The sequence below is a fragment of the Vipera ursinii genome (genome assembly GCF_947247035.1).
Source record: "Vipera ursinii genome assembly, chromosome: 1".
In the NCBI taxonomy this organism is placed as follows: domain Eukaryota; kingdom Metazoa; phylum Chordata; class Lepidosauria; order Squamata; family Viperidae; genus Vipera; species Vipera ursinii.
Genome location: NC_139512.1, coordinates 184,090,530 through 184,107,196, shown reverse-complemented (window position 1 = coordinate 184,107,196; position 16,667 = coordinate 184,090,530). Strand labels below are relative to the sequence as shown.

At 43.8% G+C, this 16,667-nt stretch overlaps 1 protein-coding gene across 7 annotated transcripts in view; it reads right to left on the bottom strand.

Annotated features, from left to right (window-relative positions):
• UBE2F (ubiquitin conjugating enzyme E2 F (putative)) overlaps window positions 1–16,285 on the bottom strand; it is a 142,843-nt gene extending 126,558 nt beyond the window's left edge. For all 7 annotated transcript variants that reach the window (XR_014491514.1, XR_014491515.1, XR_014491516.1 and 4 more), the window contains exons 1-2: window positions 16,058–16,285; window positions 14,163–14,310 (exon numbers count right to left, since the gene is read on the bottom strand). Coding sequence is in view for 3 of the 7 variants with exons in the window: in XM_083355031.1 (XP_083211157.1) it covers window positions 14,163–14,280 (118 nt within the window). In the remaining 4 variants the exon portion in view is untranslated. The remainder of the gene's footprint in view (window positions 1–14,162; window positions 14,311–16,057) is intronic.
• Between the last annotated feature and the right edge of the window lie 382 nt (window positions 16,286–16,667).

The following is a 16,667-nucleotide window of genomic DNA, read 5'->3' as shown; positions in this document are numbered from 1 at the left end:
CACAGACGGGGATCAGGATGAAGGGCAATACCGCACACTGCGCAGACAACGATCCATTCAAAGACTACCGCACCTGGAAGCAAAATTCAGGGGAGAGCCACCAAGCTTGGTTTTTTTTCTAACCCAAGTCCTCAGCTATATGGAAGAATATAGACGGGACATCCCCAGTGACAAAGCCCGCAACCGTATCGTACCTTCCACCTTAGATGGACCAGCTGCAGATTGGGTTGTGAACCTGCATGACTCTAACACCCCAGAACTCAACGATTTCAACTGATTCATGTCATCCTTAAGAAGGCAGTTTGAGGGTCCTTTGCTGATCAAAAAGCCCAGGAGAGAATTAAAACGGTGAGGCAGGGCAGACGGCCGGTGGCTGAATATACCCAAAAATTCCAGGCCATTGCCAGCAAGCTGAACTGGCCAGAAGACATCCTCCTTAGCCATTTCAAAGATGGGCTAAACTACGACCTGTATGACGCTTGCCTGCCTCGAGGAGATCCACACCATTTCAATGACTGGTATGTGCTGGCAGAGGAGGCAGAGATAGAACTACTAAAGAGGAAAACCATGGGGCCGCCTGCCACCTGAGCAAACACATGAGGTGGCGAAACCACTGTCCACGGCTAAGAAATCAACAGGCTGTTTCAAATGCGGGAGGGCCACTGTGCCACAGAATGCCGCTCAAAAGCCCCTCAGCACAAAACAGAGGCATTACCCTCCAGGAGACCAGGAAAGTCCCAAGGCAACCCAAAAGAACCTGCCATGAGGGGGACAGAGGCTGTAGAGTCCCCAACCCCTGCCAAGGACTGGGAGGGGATTCTGCCCTATACCGCAGGGGTGGTGGGCACCTTGGAAGACAGCTCGGAGGGAGAACCATTGGTAAGTGGATCCATTCCACCCATCCTTAAGACAGTGACTATATTAGCTTCCTCCACGCCCAAAGCCATCAAAGTAAAAGGCCTAATAGACTCTGGCTGCACCCACTGCCTCATCAGCCCAATGCTGGTGGGGAATTTTGACATTCCAGTGAGGAGACTAAAACAACCAATCTCCTTTGGCCAATTAGATGGGTCCATAGCAGGGGGGATCCCAGCTACCCTAGCCACCTTACCAATTCTCCTGTCCCTGGGGACTCATGAGGAAGACATAATGTTTGTAGTGGTCCCAGGCATGGAATACCCAATGATTTTAGGACTGGAATGGCTAAAGAAATGGAATCCCTGGGTAAATTGGAGGACAGCAGAACTCAACTTCCCAGAGGGGGAGCATAGGAATATAACACCCCAAACCTTAGGCAGATACACCCAATTTTTCACTGCAGTTTACTAAAAAGAGAACAACAGTCACCCCTACGAACAAAAACCCCACCACCACCACCAGGGAAAGAATCTTTGAACTGAGAAGAACAAAGAAAGGGGGGGATTCTGGTTTGTATCTCCGATTGGAATTTGAAGGGGAGGAAGCAAATGTTGTAAATGCATGGAAGTTCTCTTCCCTCTCCATCCTGCGCCCCCTCTTCCAAAGAGTTTGGCTGGCAGTTTGTCAATCACCACTCTTCCTCCTCCTCATCCCGCTCCCCATTCCGGCTTGAGCACACAGTTTGTGCCAGAAGAAGAAACGGCACTTCCCCCCACCTGCTGTTTCTCTTCCTCTCTTCTGCTTTCATAGTTTGCCTGCTCAGCTTCTCTCCAGCCATCCAATCGCACAGCTCCTCCCTCCTACAAGCCTCGAGCTCGCCGGCTCTCTCTTTTTCCTACAATTCCCTCATCATCATAAAAAATAATGAAAGACATGAGAGATGGCACCAGCGTGACTCCACATGGCGGCAGTGGAGGAAGACACTGGAGGACTGCTGGAAAGTTGAGTGGGCCAATTTTGTGTCTGCTGCGCCTTCCTTGGGCTCCGCTCTTCCGAACATACTGCTGCCGTCTCGCCCGACTCTCTTTCCACCCCACTCTTTCGCGGCAGGGCTGTTCGGCCATTTTTCCCTCTGCTGCGCCTTCCTTGGGATCCACTGTTTCACCCAGCGAGGTCAGGAGAGAGTCGGGTGAGATGGCAGCGGTGTGTTTGGGGGAGAGGAGCCTGAGGAAGGCGCAGCAAGTGAAAAAACGGGCGAACAGCCCTGCCGTGAAAGAGTGGGATGGAAAGAGAATCGGGCTAGATGGCAGTGGTGTGTTTGGAGGAGGGGAGCCTGAGGAAGGAGCAGCAGGTGGAAAAATGGCTGAACGGCCCTGCCACGAAAGACTGGGGTGGAAAGAGTCGGGCGAGATGGCAGCGGTGTGTTTGGAAGAGGGGAGCCTGAGGAAGGCGCAGCAGGTGGAAAAACGCCCGAACAGCCCTGCCACAAGAGTGGGGTGGAAAGAGTCGGGCGAGATGGCAGCAGTGTGTTCGGAAGAGCGGAGCCCAAGGAAGGCGCAGCAGACACAAAATTGGCGCACTCAACTTTCCAGCAGTCCTCCAGTGTCTTCCTCCACTGCCGCCATGTGGAGTCTGAAAAAGAAAGGAGGTTTGTGGGCAGAAGAAGTTCAACCAATCAATTCAAACTTTGCGAGTTTTTTTTTGTGACAAGTTTGAATTGATTGCTTGAACTTTTTTAGTCCCACTTTTTTTGGGGGGACTGCACATGCTGGAGGACTGGGAGCCGCAGGAGACGGCTGAAAGAGCCACATGCGGCTCTGGAGCTGCGGGTTGCCGACCAGTGGCCTAGCCTATCAAAGAGAAGGAGTAGGAGAAACATATTAACTGTCTTCCAATACTTGAGGGGCTGTCACAGAAAAGAGGCAGTTGACTTACTTTCCAAAGCACCTAAGGGGAGGACAAGGAATAATAGGTGAAACCTTTTTAAGAAGAGATACAGCCTAGAAATAAGGAGAACTTTTCTTACAGTGAGAGCAATTAATTAATGGAACAGCTTGCTTCCCAGAGCTGTTGGTGCTCCATCACTAGAGGCTTAACTGGGATGGTATAAGGATTCCTGCCTTGAGACTAGAAAACTTCCAAGGTCCCTTCCAGCCCTATGATTCTAAGTTCTATGAAACTAAAATCTAATCACTTTCCCTAAAAGTGCAAGACTAGAAACCAGACAGAAGTTATTCAGGAAAACAATCACATCTTGAATACAACCATTCTAGAACTTGGAAGATCTGGATTGGGCATGATCAATCTGGAGGTGGCCAAGTTTACATTGCTGAGATTCTTATTAACTCCCTCAGAGTTCACAGGATAAAGCTAATCCCTAGATCAGGGCTTTTCAACCAGTGGTACTTCAGCACCTGACAGTTGGTACATGACCAAGTGTAGCGAGGGGGATGAGCTGAAGTGGCAGCAGCATCAGAGAGGACTGGGGGAAAGTCAGCTGGAGCTGCGGTGTTGCTGGGGCTCTGCTGAGGGCCCTGAATAGGTGTGCACAACTAATCAGCACTTCTGATACCTCAGGGATGGTCGGCAGCCGCATGCAATCTTTGAGTGTAAAGTTAGCTGGAGTTACGAAGTTGCTGGGGCAAAGCTGAAGGCTCTGGATCAGCGCACACATAGCACTAGCTGATCAGCGCTTCTAGCAGCCTCTCCTATCACTGGGAGCAGCAGACATGCCTTGGGGTGAGAAAGTCAGTTGGAGCTGCAGGGGCTCAGTAGAGGGGCCAGGATTGGCATGTGCAGCTCCAGCTGATCAGCACTGTGTGCAATGGTCAGCTGGGGAGTGGGTGACTGCTTAGGGGAGTGAGATTGATAGTGACTGATGCTGGACCTCTCCCTGAACTCGAGAGTGACGCACCCAGAAGAGAAAAGGAGGGGAGGAGAGAGCAGAGGATATAAAAGGAGATTTTGGCAGGAGAGGAAGAGGGAAAAAAAGACTATGGGGAAAGAGAAGGTTACAGAGAAAGAGAGAGCGAGGAGAGGCTTCTGTGAGACAAGCAGAGGGATCAACGAAGGAGTAGAGGTCCAAAAGGTTCTTTTTCAGGAGGCAACTGGACTTTTTCTTTGATGACATTTTCATTTCTCATCCAAGAAGCTTCTTCAGCTCTAACTGGACAGTGGGAAATGGAAGTATTTACATTCCTGGCAGACAGATGGTCATTTGCATTCTTTTAGAGTCACTGGGGCCATTTGGAGGTTTTCTGTGTCCTCAAGGGTCACCTGAGTAGTGCAAATGTGTGTAAAGCCTTTTGGCTGCATGATGTTTTCTGCCCTGTTCCTGTAGACTGCAATGTTTTCTGGAAATCCGTTTACACTCCCGCACTATCTGAAGGGTGTTCATCCCAAAGTACATAGCTAAATGTCTATGGAGATTCTCAGTTGTCCAGGTCATGGTTGTCCCAAAGGTGCTTTTTCAGGAAGCAACTGGACTTTGTTTTCCTTCAAAGAAGTTTCGCTTCTCATCCAAGAAACTTCTTCAAACATCTTCAAAAAACCCCAAAAAAGTCCAGTTGCGTCTTGAAAAAGCACCTTTGGGACAACCATGATCTGGATGACTAAGAATTTCCACAGACATTTGAAAGGAGTAGAGGCTGTGAAAGAGAGAAAGATGAGAGGGAGAGGAAGAAGGGCTGACCAGCCACCTGATCACCAAGGTAGTGGAGCATATTAATAAATATGAATAAATTCATCATATGTTCATCAGTGCAAAGGGAAAGTGATTCAGCAAAGGGACTGCCACTGAAGAAATTAACAACGGTACTTTTTTCCTTTTTTGGTCAAGTTTTTGACACCTTGCTAAGCACTGGGGGTATGAATATTGTCATGTTCTAAAAGTGGTACAATCTGTGAAAAGGTTGAAAAGCACTGCCCTTGAAAGATGTTGTCCCAATCACTTCCAATCATTGTTTAGGTGTCTGAGGTGCCATCACTAGGTGCCAAACTAAGGTGCCATCACTAGTTCAAAATATAAGCCATAGTTTGTATGTGCAGGTATTTATGAGAGGGGGAGAGGCCACCTGGGTGACTGGCAAGTGTATGACCGGCTGCAGACTGGAAAGCAAGAGGTATTCAGAGTGGAGAAGGAGGAAGAGTACACATAAACTAAACTTTAAAAAGCTCAGGAAAAAAAGAGGTGAGGAGGGAAAATGAATAGTGTGAAGATGGAGAAGGAAAGGCAAAGGGCACTTTACTACATTTTTATGTTTACATCATACACACACACACACACACACACACACACACACAGTCATGGCTGAAATTGTTGGCAGCCCAGAAATTTTGCCAGAAAATCAAGTATTTCTCACAGAAACGTATTGCAGGAACAGATGTTTTGCTATACACAGGTTTATTCCCTTTGTGTGTATTGGAACACAACAAAAAAGGGAGGAAAAAAAGCAAATTGGACATAATCTCAAACAAAACTCCAAAAATGGGCTGGACAAAATTATTGGCACCCTTTCAAAATTGTGGATAAACAAGATTGTTTCAAGCATGTGATGCTCCTTTAAACTCACCTGGGGCAAATAACAGGTGTGGGCAATATAAAAATCACACCTGAAAGCAGATAAAAAGGAGAGTTCACTTAGTCTTTGCTTTGTGTGTCTGTGTGTGCCACACTAAGCATGGACAACAGAAAGAGAAGAGAACTGTCTGAGGACTTGAGAACCAAAATTGTGGACAAAATTGTGGGGTTTTAAATACATCTTAATTATTGTTTTAACCTTGGGCATTTATTTAATCGCTTTTAACTTTTGTATCCTGTTTTTGTATTTATTGCCCTGTACACCGCCCTGAGTCCTTCGGGAGAAGGGCGGTATAAAAATATAATAAAATAAAATAAAATAAATAAATCTCAAGGTTACAAGTCCATCTCCAGAGATCTAGATTTGCCTTTGTCCACAGTGCGCAACATTATCAAGAAGTTTGCAACCCATGGCACTGTAGCGAATCTCCCTAATCGTGGACGAAAGAGAAAAATTGATGAAAGGTTGCAACGCAGGATAGTCCGAATGGTGGATAAGCAGCCCCAAACAAGTACCAAAGGAATGCAAGCTGTCCTGCAGGCTCAGGGAGCATCAGTGTCAGCGCAAACTATCCGTCAACATTTAAATGAAATGAAACGCTATGGCAGGAGACCCAGGAGGACGACACTGCTGACACAGAGACATAAAAAGGCAAGATTACAGTTTGCCAAAATGTACTTGAGTAAGCCAAAATCCTTCTAGGAAAACGTCTTGTGGACAGATGAGACCAAGATAGAGCTTTTTGGTAAAGCACATCATTCTACTGTTTACCGAAAATGAAATGAGGCCTACAAAGAAAAGAACACAGTACCTACAGTGAAATGTGGTGGAGGTTCAATGATGTTTTGGGGTTGTTTTGCTGCCTCTGGCACTGGGTGCCTTGAATGTGTGCAAGGCATCATGAAATCTGAGGATTACCAAAGGATTTTGGGTTGCACTGTAGAGCCCAGTGTCAGAAAGCTGGGTTTGCGTCCGAGATCTTGGGTCTTCCAGCAGGACAATGACCCCAAACATATGCCAAAAAGCCAGAAATGGATGGCAAGAAAGCGCTGGAGAGTTCTGAAGTGGCCAGCAATGAGTCCAGATCTGAACCCCATTGAACACCTGTGGAGAGATCTTAAAATTGCTGTTTGGAAAAGGCGCCCTTCCAATAAGAGAGACCTGGAGCAGTTTGCAAAGGAAGAGTGGTCCAAAATTCTGGGTGAGAGGTGTAAGCTTATTGATGGTTATAGGAAGCGACTGATTTCAGTTATTTTTTCCAAAGGGTGTACAACCAAATATTAAGTTAAGGGTGCCAATAATTTTGTCCAGCCCATTTTTGGAGTTTTGTTTGACATTATGTCCAATTTGCTTTTTTTCCTCCCTTTTTTGTTGTGTTCCAATACACACAAAGGGAATAAACCTGTGTATAGCAAAACATGTGTTCCTGCAATACTTTTCTGTGAGAAATACTTGATTTTCTGGAAAAATTTCTGGGGTGCCAACAATTTCAGCCATGATTGTATATATATATAAAGGTAAAGGTTCCCCCTCACATGTGTGCTAGTCGTTTCCAACTCTAGGGGTCGGTGCTCATCTCTGTTTCAAAGCCGAAGAGCCAGCGCTTGTCCGAGGACGTCTCCGTGGTCATGTGGCCGGCATGACTAGACGCCAAAGTGCACAGAACGCTGTTACCTTCCCACCTTAGTGATCCCTATTTTTCTACTTGCATTTTTACGTGCTTTCGAACTGCTAGGTTGGCAGAAGCTGGGACAAGTAACAATCGCTCACTCTGTTACGCGGCATTCGGGATTCGACCCGCCAAACTGCCAACCTTCTGATCGACAAGCTCAGCATCCTAACCCACTGAGCCACCGTGTCCCATTCCGGCACCATTTTTTTGCACAAAAAAAAAGCTTTTGCATAACTTGTGCTACTCCCCCTATTGGAAATGCTGCTGAGCACGCCAAAAGACCCGGCCAGCAAACTGCACAGGCAAGTTGTCTGCAGCAAAGGAGAGTTGGCAGGAACTTTGCACCCCTCCGTGCTGCCCAACTACACCATCCCAAGTAGATAAGTGAGGACAAGGAGTGGGAGGTGGGTTCTGCGGAGTCCATGTGGACTCCTTCCTTGTGCTCACCCGTGTAAGCCAGGTTGGTGGCCTATCTGGTGCTGGACCTGCGCCTCCGCTGCCGCCTCATCCTGTGCACCTACGTGGCCACCCTTGAGCACCTGGCCCTCAACACGATACACATACACACTTCCACTGTGTTCTGTTCCCTCACCTTTGTAGAGACGTGTGACTGCTGATTCCCGATTGCTGGGGGAAAAAAAGAGGAATCCCTAACCTTGAATGTCAATTTCAACCTTAGCATCCAGCCTGCAGCAATGTCAAACCGCTGCACTTTCAGAGCATGGACTCGGCACCCTCTCGAGGTCTGTAATGGTGGTGGCTGCCATGAATTCCAACGAGGAGGCTGTTGCTACAGTAATCCCAAGTGTGCCGGTTCTTTCCTGGAATCATTTGCCTTTTCCACGCCCTCTCCTGTGAGGGGCCTTGACTTGGAAAGGCAGCCCCGCTCTCGCGTCAGGAGAAGCGAGAAATAGATGCCTCCACTTTCCCCCCAAAAGCAGGCGTACCACTCGAAGCAGAAAAGGAGAAGAGAGGGAAATATTTGAATACCTTTTTCTTAATTGGCTTATACTCTTTGGTTGCGCTGTGCCCTGTTTGCAACTCCGCTACTTACTGAGAGAAAGTTGGTGAAATCGCTTCCCGGGGGCACAAAGGGAGGAAAGATTGCCGAGAAGTCCACTTACCTGTATACTGACATTGTGAAGATTCTGGATTTCCCTCTCAGCCTTCCTATCATAGGAAGATCCAGCAGAGATTGACCAAAAAGTTCATCTCGGGTCTGAATTCCCATGCGGTGAAAAGGAGATTCCCATGCGGTGAAAAGGAGAGGGTTGTAGTTATCCATGTTTCTGCACACTGAGATAATTGTACAAACACAGAGCCTATCATGCTTATGGATTACTGATTTAACATTTCCTATGGATTGTCTTCTGTCCATGGGAGGGAAGCTTGGTAGATTCTAAATTTCATAATTTTGGTTATTCCTTTGGCAGGGTATACATGAGAACAAGCTGCAAAGATCTTTAAAAACATGTTTCTCACACATTTATATTTCTGATATTTCTGAATCATAAATATTAAATCTTTGTTCTTTTCAATGATCCATACTAAAGCTTTAGAAATATAATTTCCAGTTTTAGCTACAGTAAGCAAGAAAATTACGCTACAGCTAAATTTAACATTACTTGTTAAAGATATTTACTATATTTCAGAATTAGCATTCTTTCAGTCACAATCTTATTCCTATTCAATTTAGCTGATTTTAAAATGCGATGTAAAATCATAAGCACACAAAAAGAAAACAGAAGAAACAACTGCAAATTAACTCAACAGTTCTATGCTTAGCAACATTTCCATTTAATCAAAGTCCTTGCTCTTTCCAAATCTATTTCAGAGTTTACTTTCTATATATACACAAACAATGGGAAATGAGTTTCTGGGCTGGTTCAAATTTTTTATACATTCCAAAAATTATGTCATGAGTGATATATTTATAGGTATATAATTGACAGTACAATTGGCAGTGCAGACATGCCAAATGCTTCTAAAGTGAGAACCAAAATACATATATACACAATTTTTTCTCCCCTAAATTTTCAGGTAATGTATCTTGTTATATATAAATATAAAAGCATGATAGGCTCTGTACAAGTGGCCGATTATCTCAGTGTCCAGAAACGTGGATAACTACAACCGGAAGTTGCAAGCCCTCTCCTTTTCATTGCATGGGAATTCAGACCCAAGATGAACTTTTTGGTCAGTCTCTGCTGGATCTTCCTAGGATAGGAAGGCTGAGAGGGAAATCCAGAATCTTCACAATGCCAGTATACAGGTAAGTGGACTTCTCGGCAATCTTTCCTCCTTTTGTGCCCTTGGGAAGCAATTTCACCAACTTTCTCTCAGTAAGTAGCAGAATTGCAAACAGGGCACAGCGCAACCAAAGAATATAAGCCAATTAAGAAATAAATAAATATATAAAATTATATAAATAAAAGATTGATGAGAGTTCCAGCACCTTTTTAGAAAAAAAGCTGTGTGTGTGTACATATATATATATACACACACATACATACATACGTACTGTTGTGACTCAGGGTCAGCCTGTGGGCCCGACAGCCGGCTCCGATGTATCGGAGGACTCAGATGTGGGGGAGGAGGGAAACGAACCGGCTGATGATGATGATTTGGAGACTTTGCAGAGTCCTCAGCCGGGAACCTCTGCTCAGCTGTGTGAGCCCGAGAGTGCGGAGGATGATGACCCACAGCTGGCCCTGTTCAAGGACGCCCGACGCAGGAGGCAGTCGAGCAGGGACAAACAAAGGAAGGCTATGGGACTCCTCGGGAGGAGGCACAGGGAGACCACGCCCTGAGCTCTCTATAAAAGGAGTGTTTGGGGAGGGGCTGGTTGCTGAAAGCAACTCTTTTGCTTGAGAAGATAAGCTCTTGTGTGTTTACTATTAAATCTTGGCAGAAGCCTTTTAGCCTTGGACGCTTTCCAGTCTCTTCTTTTGATTAGGGGTGCGAGAAGAGGGCTGGTTCAGAACACGTACACACATACATATTCTCTCCATTTTTGTCCACGCATTTTTTTCTTTTTTCTCTTCCCGCTAAGGAGTACCAATTGTTTGATTTTAACACTACCCACAAGAGGAAGCTGAGGAGCATAAACTGATTCTCAGTCATCTTTTTCAAAAGGCAACTGGACTTTATTTTCCCTTGAAGACGTTACACTTCTCATCCAAGAAGCTTCTTCAGTTCTGACTGAACGGTGGAGGATGGAAGAATTTATATTCCTTACAGTCATCTGGTTGTTAGCACTCTTTCTGAGAGTCATTGAGGCCGCCTGGAGGTTTATCTGTGCCTTTAGAGTCACCTGAATAGTGCAAATGGGTGTAGAATCTTCTTGAAACTGCTGCAAGGACTGTGTTGTACAGTTGCAAGAAAAAGTATGTGAACCCTTTGGGATTACGTGGAGTTTTGCAAGAATTGGCCATAAAATGTGCTCTAAACATCATGTAAGTCACAACAATAGAAAAACACAGTCTGCTTAAAATAATACTACACAAACATTAGCTGTTGTCATGTTTTAATTGAACATAACTTGTAAACATTCACAGTGCAGGGTGGAAAAAGTATGTGAACCCCTAGCCTAATGACTTCTCCAAGAGCTAATTGGAGCCAGGAGTGAGCCAACCTTGACTTCAGTGTGATGATATTGGATGTGTTGCTGATATTGGATGTCCTGCCCTTTAAAAACACACACCTGTTTTGGGTTTACTGGTCTCAAGAAGCACTGTCTGATGTGAACCATGCCTCGCAGAAAAGAGCTCTCAGAAGACCTACGATCAAGAATTGTTGACTTGCATGAAGCTGGAAAGGGTTACAAAAGTATCTCCAAAAGCCTTGATGTTCATGTGTCCACAATAAGACAGACTGTCTACAAATGGAGAAAGTTTAGCACTGTTGCTACTCTCCCTAGGCGTGGTCGTCCTATAAAAATGACTGCAAGAGCACAGTGCATAATGCTTAATGAGGTAAAGAAGAATCCTAGAGTGTCAGCTAAAGACCTACAGAAATCTCTGGCACATGCTAACATTTTTGTTGACACATCTACAATAAGGAAAACATTAAACAAGAATGGAGTACATGGGAGGACACCACGGAGGAAGCCATTGCTGTCCAAAAAAAATATTGCAGCACCTTTGAAGTTTGCAAAAGAGCACCTGGATGTTCCACAGCACTACTGGCAAAATATACTGTGGACAGATGAAACCAAAATTGAGTTGTTTGGGAAAAACACACAACACTATGTGTGGAGAAAAAAAAGGGACAGCACACCAACATCAAAACCTCATCCCCACTGTAAAACATGGCAGAGGGAGCATCATGGTTTGGGGCTGCTTTGCTGCCTCAGGGCCTGGACGGATTGTTGTCATTGATGGGAAAATGAATTCCAGAGTTTATCAGGACATTTTGCAGGAAAACGTACGACCATCTGTCCGCCAACTGAAGCTCCGCAGAGGATGGGTGATGCAACAGGACAATGACCCAAAGCATACAAGTAATTCAACAAAACAATGGCTTCAACACAACAGAATACGTTTTCTGGAGTGGCCCAGTCAGAGTCCTGACCTCAACCCGATTGAAATGCTGTGGCATGACCTTAGGAGAGCGATTCACACCAGACATCCCAAGAATATTGCTACACTGAAACAGTTTTGTGCAGAAGAGTGGTCCAAAATTACTCCAGATCGTTGTGCAGGTCTGATCTGCAACTACAGGAAACGTTTGGTTGAGGTTATTGCTGCCAAAGGAGGGTCAACCAGTTATTAAGTCCAAAGGTTCACACACTTTTTCCACCCTGCACTGTGAATGTTTCTATCTTATGTTCAATTAAAACATGACAACAGCTAATGTTTGTGTAGTATTATTTTAAGCAGACTGTGTTTTTCTATTGTTGTGACTTACATGACGTTTAGAGCGCATTTTATGGCCAATTCATGCAAAACTCCACGTAATCCCAAAGGGTTCACATACTTTTTCTTGCAACTGTAAATAGGGGATAGGTGTTGTATCCCTCCCCGTTTTGAGAAAGGGCTGCTAAATCTTAATGTAAATAGGCACTTTGACCCCTCTTTCAAACCAGCAGTCCTCTTTATCCAGAACGTGGACTTTGCTATCTTCAAAAGAGTGGCTTTTGTCTGAACCTTGTCCTGAAGCGGTCTGTTCTCGTATGTTGTGCTATGTGTTTGTGAAGTGGTTGTTTTGTTTCTCCAATGTACAGATTTGTACATGACTTACTGCATTGTACTACATATATCACATTGCTCAGTTTGTGTTCGGGTGTTTTATCTTTGAAGTGGACAAGTTTCTGCCTTATAGTGTATTTTTGGGTTTAATATGTGTGTTTATATTATATTATATTACACGGTGGCTCAGTGAGCTAGGACGCTGAGCTTGTCGATCAGATGGTCGGCAGTTTGGCGGGTCGAATCCTGAGTCCTGCGTAGCAGAGTGAGCGCCTGTTACTCGTCCCAGCTTCTGCCAACCTAGCAGTTTGAAAGCACGTAAAAATGCAAGTAGAAAAATAGGGACCACTACGGTGGGAAGGTAACAGCGTTCCGTGCGCTGACCACGGAGACGTTCTTGGACAAGCGCTGGCTCTTCGGCTTTGAAACGGTGATGAGCACTGGCCCCTAGAGTTGGAAACGACTAGCACGCATGTGCGGGGGAACTTTTACCTTTACCTTATATTATGTTGAAAATCCTCCTGAACTTTTCATATATTCCTGGAACATATGAAATGACAATGTTGTTTTGTTTATATTTCTCTTCTTTGTCTGTCATTAAAGAGCTGCTGCTGGGTCTTTTGGGAGGGATTTGATGAAGGCCCAGTTGGGATAGCCACAGGTTTTGAGGACTTCCTTGACATGTTTTTAGTTTTCTTTTCTTTGTTGGTAGACAAACGTTCAGTCCGGTGGTATGGTGTCCTGATCACTCACATTTTGTGCTCCAGTTGGTGGTGATAATCAAAATGTAGATATTGATCTGTCTGTGTGTGTGTGGGGGGGGTGTTCTGTAAACTTCAGTGCTCAGACGTCCGTCTTCCTTAATATGTACTGCACAGCCAAGGAAGGCCAGACTATTTTCCTTAACATCTTCCAAAGTGAATTTAATGTATCTGTCCACAGAGTTGATGTATTTGATGAAGGCTTCCAATTCCTGTGTTTTAATCTTGACCTAAATATCATCCACAAACCTATACTAGTGAGTGGGTGGAATTTCTGTGAAGGAGTTTAGGGCTTTGAATCTTGTTTTCAGTCATCTTTTGTAAACAAAGTTGACCAATAGTCTGGTTAATGGGCACGTTTTCCTGTTGTTAGGAGTTGGGTATGTCCTTTATCTGATAAGATGTGGATGTGCCTCTCTTCTAGATAATGACATTGAAATTGGCTTTAATTTTTTTGTAATGATGATGCTATCCACTGTCCAATTTTCAGTTATTCTATGGAGCAGCTCTCCTCCAATTTTCCAACTCTTACATCTTTTGTTGTCATCTTTTAAATTTTATTACAAAACATCACATATCCTTTGTCTTATTCTCTATTCAATGTTAAAACTATTCCACTTCACTCCATAATATACTGCTCTTATAGCATTCATAAATCAGCCAAACAACTATCCAGAGTCATAGTGATTATAGTAGGGTACAAATATAAAAATTAATGAAAACTTAAACGATACATACTGAAGCCTATTTACTTTTTTATATACTATCTCTAAATGAAACAGCAACGTAAATCAAGAAATATGTTAAAAGATTACAAACAAATAATCAAGTAAACAATACCCCAATCAAGGAATTGGCAAAGAAGCAAACAGCCAAATCAAAGAATCTCTAACACCACCCCACCAACATTGACAGGCAAGCCACTAGAATACAGCACATTGCACTCCTTACTAGCACTGATGATGTTGCCTAGTTTGGGTAATGAAATGTCTACAAGAAAGCAAGCAAGCTCAGAGAGCACGAAGGACCCCTCAAATAATTGTGTGACATTCGGTTGAATTAATAAAAACAGTAAATATATTTAAATAGGAAAGTATATTACCTTTAACAAGCAATTTATCTCTAATTGATACTCTTCGAGTAGAGTCTGAAGTGGGGTTGGAAGTACGGGAGCCCTTGACACCATCATCCCGTTTCAGTTTACTTGCCAATGTTAGCATTAGTGCTAGCTTCAATCTAAAATACAAGTACTGAAATAAAAAATAGTTATTTTACTTTTTATTCAAAGACAATATTCTATTATATAAAAATATTCACAAATAGCTCAGTCCATGGGAATTATTTTTTCATATTTTAATATATACAAACCTTTATTACATTAAGTCAAACCAATGATCTATTTAGACCAGGTTTCTCCAACCCATGGCCCATGGGCTACATGTGGCCTCACAAGATCGTAAATTTTTAACATGTGATTAACACACATTAACTATATTATATATTTTATATGCAGCCCAAGAACAATTCCTCTTCACTCAATGCAGCCCAGGCAAACCAAAAGGTTGGACATGCATAATTTAGATCAGGCATGTTAAACTGCTGGCCTGTGGGCCGGATGCATCATGACGAAACCACCCCGTCCCCATTGCCGGCAATGGGGAAAAAGTTGTGATACGTCATGTGACGTTGAGTTTTTGACATGCCTGATTTAGATCAACAATATATAATTCAAAATGTTCAAAATAGTAAGTGGTTTAGAACTGTTTTCAGAACTTGATAGTCTTCAGAAATGCATAATATAGTCCTTGTATACCACCAATCAGTTCATTTGGTGGACAACCCCCACCTCCAAATGCCATACATGGAATATTAGACAGATAGCCTGACATGTAGCTTAGCTTCTGAGGAATTAATCTTAAAATGAGAGAGGAGAAACCAGAAGATAATAGTGTAATGCTATATAAATCTACTTAGAAGTAAGTCCCACTGTAGGAAACAATTAATTTAAAATGAAAATAGGAAGGGAAGAGAAGTTGCAATGATTTTAAAATACTAATTTTTGCTCAGAAATCCAAACGAACAAACCTAAGAACGTACTTAACTTTTGCATTTTATTATTCCTCCCTGCATCTGGATGCCTGTGAGAAACAAAATGGACTAAGATGGGCCTTCACCTGATCCAGCAGGATTGTTATTATGCTGTTTTAAAGACTGAAAGCTAAATGTTAGCTAAAAACAAACCAGAGAACCAAAGAGGCATAATAATGATAGGGGAGTTTTATTTCAAAACACCTGATGGGAGACCATTTTTTTCCAAGCATAATCCTTCCTAGAAATTCTTAACTACTTTTGTTTTCAACTCTCTCCTTTAAACAGTGAAGGCCCAAAAAGTTATCCTTGACCTGATTCTAACTAGCAGGGAGGGCTCAAGAGAAGCAGAATTAGCAGGAATCTTTAATTTTACAATAGGATAGCATACTTTGCTACTCAGAGATTAATTGGTTTACTGCAAAAATGAAACAATTACCTTGTGCATATGGAAGCAGATATAAAATACAATGAAAAAAGTACTGCGAGTTTTAAAAATACAAATTTATCAGCTACATGTTTCTATAAAATGTAAATAAAATGGCCAGGATCTTGGGGTCATTTTCATATTCTAGCTATATACAGAGGGGCACTCTTGGAAACAGGGTGCTGGATTAAAATGCCTGAACAGATCTACTAAGGTTCTTGGAAGGAGAAAAGAACGGCTAGACAAGTAAATTCCTGCAGATACGGTCAATTCTCTTAACAGAGTACCAATCCCTCCCAGCGGGCCTCCCAACAAGTACCAACCTGCCTCCCAGAGTAGGAGCAATGAGCCCGACAGTCAGAAGCAGAGCTTTTCAGACAAAGGCCGGTGGGCGCCAGGGATGGGGGCGACGACCAGCTGCTACAGAGGAACAGCTGGGCGGGGACCGCAGGGAAGGACCGACCACAGCCAACACCGCTCACCTGGAAAGACCATCAAGTCGCCGCTCCCACGCCAAGGACCGCCGCCACCAGGACCATCCCAGACAGCCCCCGCACCGACTGAACCGGAAGTGCACGGAACAGGCGGGGCTTTTAGAAACAAAAACGAGAAGAAACAAAATAAAACACGAGAAGGCAAACTTTATTGAGACCCAGCGAGGGTCAAGGAGGAAAGTGAATTTGCGCATGCGTTCCCTCAGAGGTACTTGTTGACAGAGAAGCTAGGAAAAAGTATCTTGCGAGAGTAAGATATCCCGCGAGAAAAGCGAGTTTATCGTCGATTTCCTATTTTTTCCGCCCACTTGCTTTCGGGTCATATTGTGGCTCTCCTTGAGAGGACACTGGAATTATTTCGAGCCTGAAAAATGGTGTTTCGGAATAGCTCTCTATGGTCTTGTTGTTTATGAAATTGTTTAAAGGTGTAGTCATAGTGGCTCCGCTCTTTGACTCATTCACCATTAGTTACTCTGATTCTCTTCTCATTTGATTACAGGTAATCCTTCACTTACGACCACAATTGAGGCAAAAATTTCCGTTGCTAAACAAGACAAGTGAATATTACAGTTAAATTAGTAACACGGTTGTTAAGTGA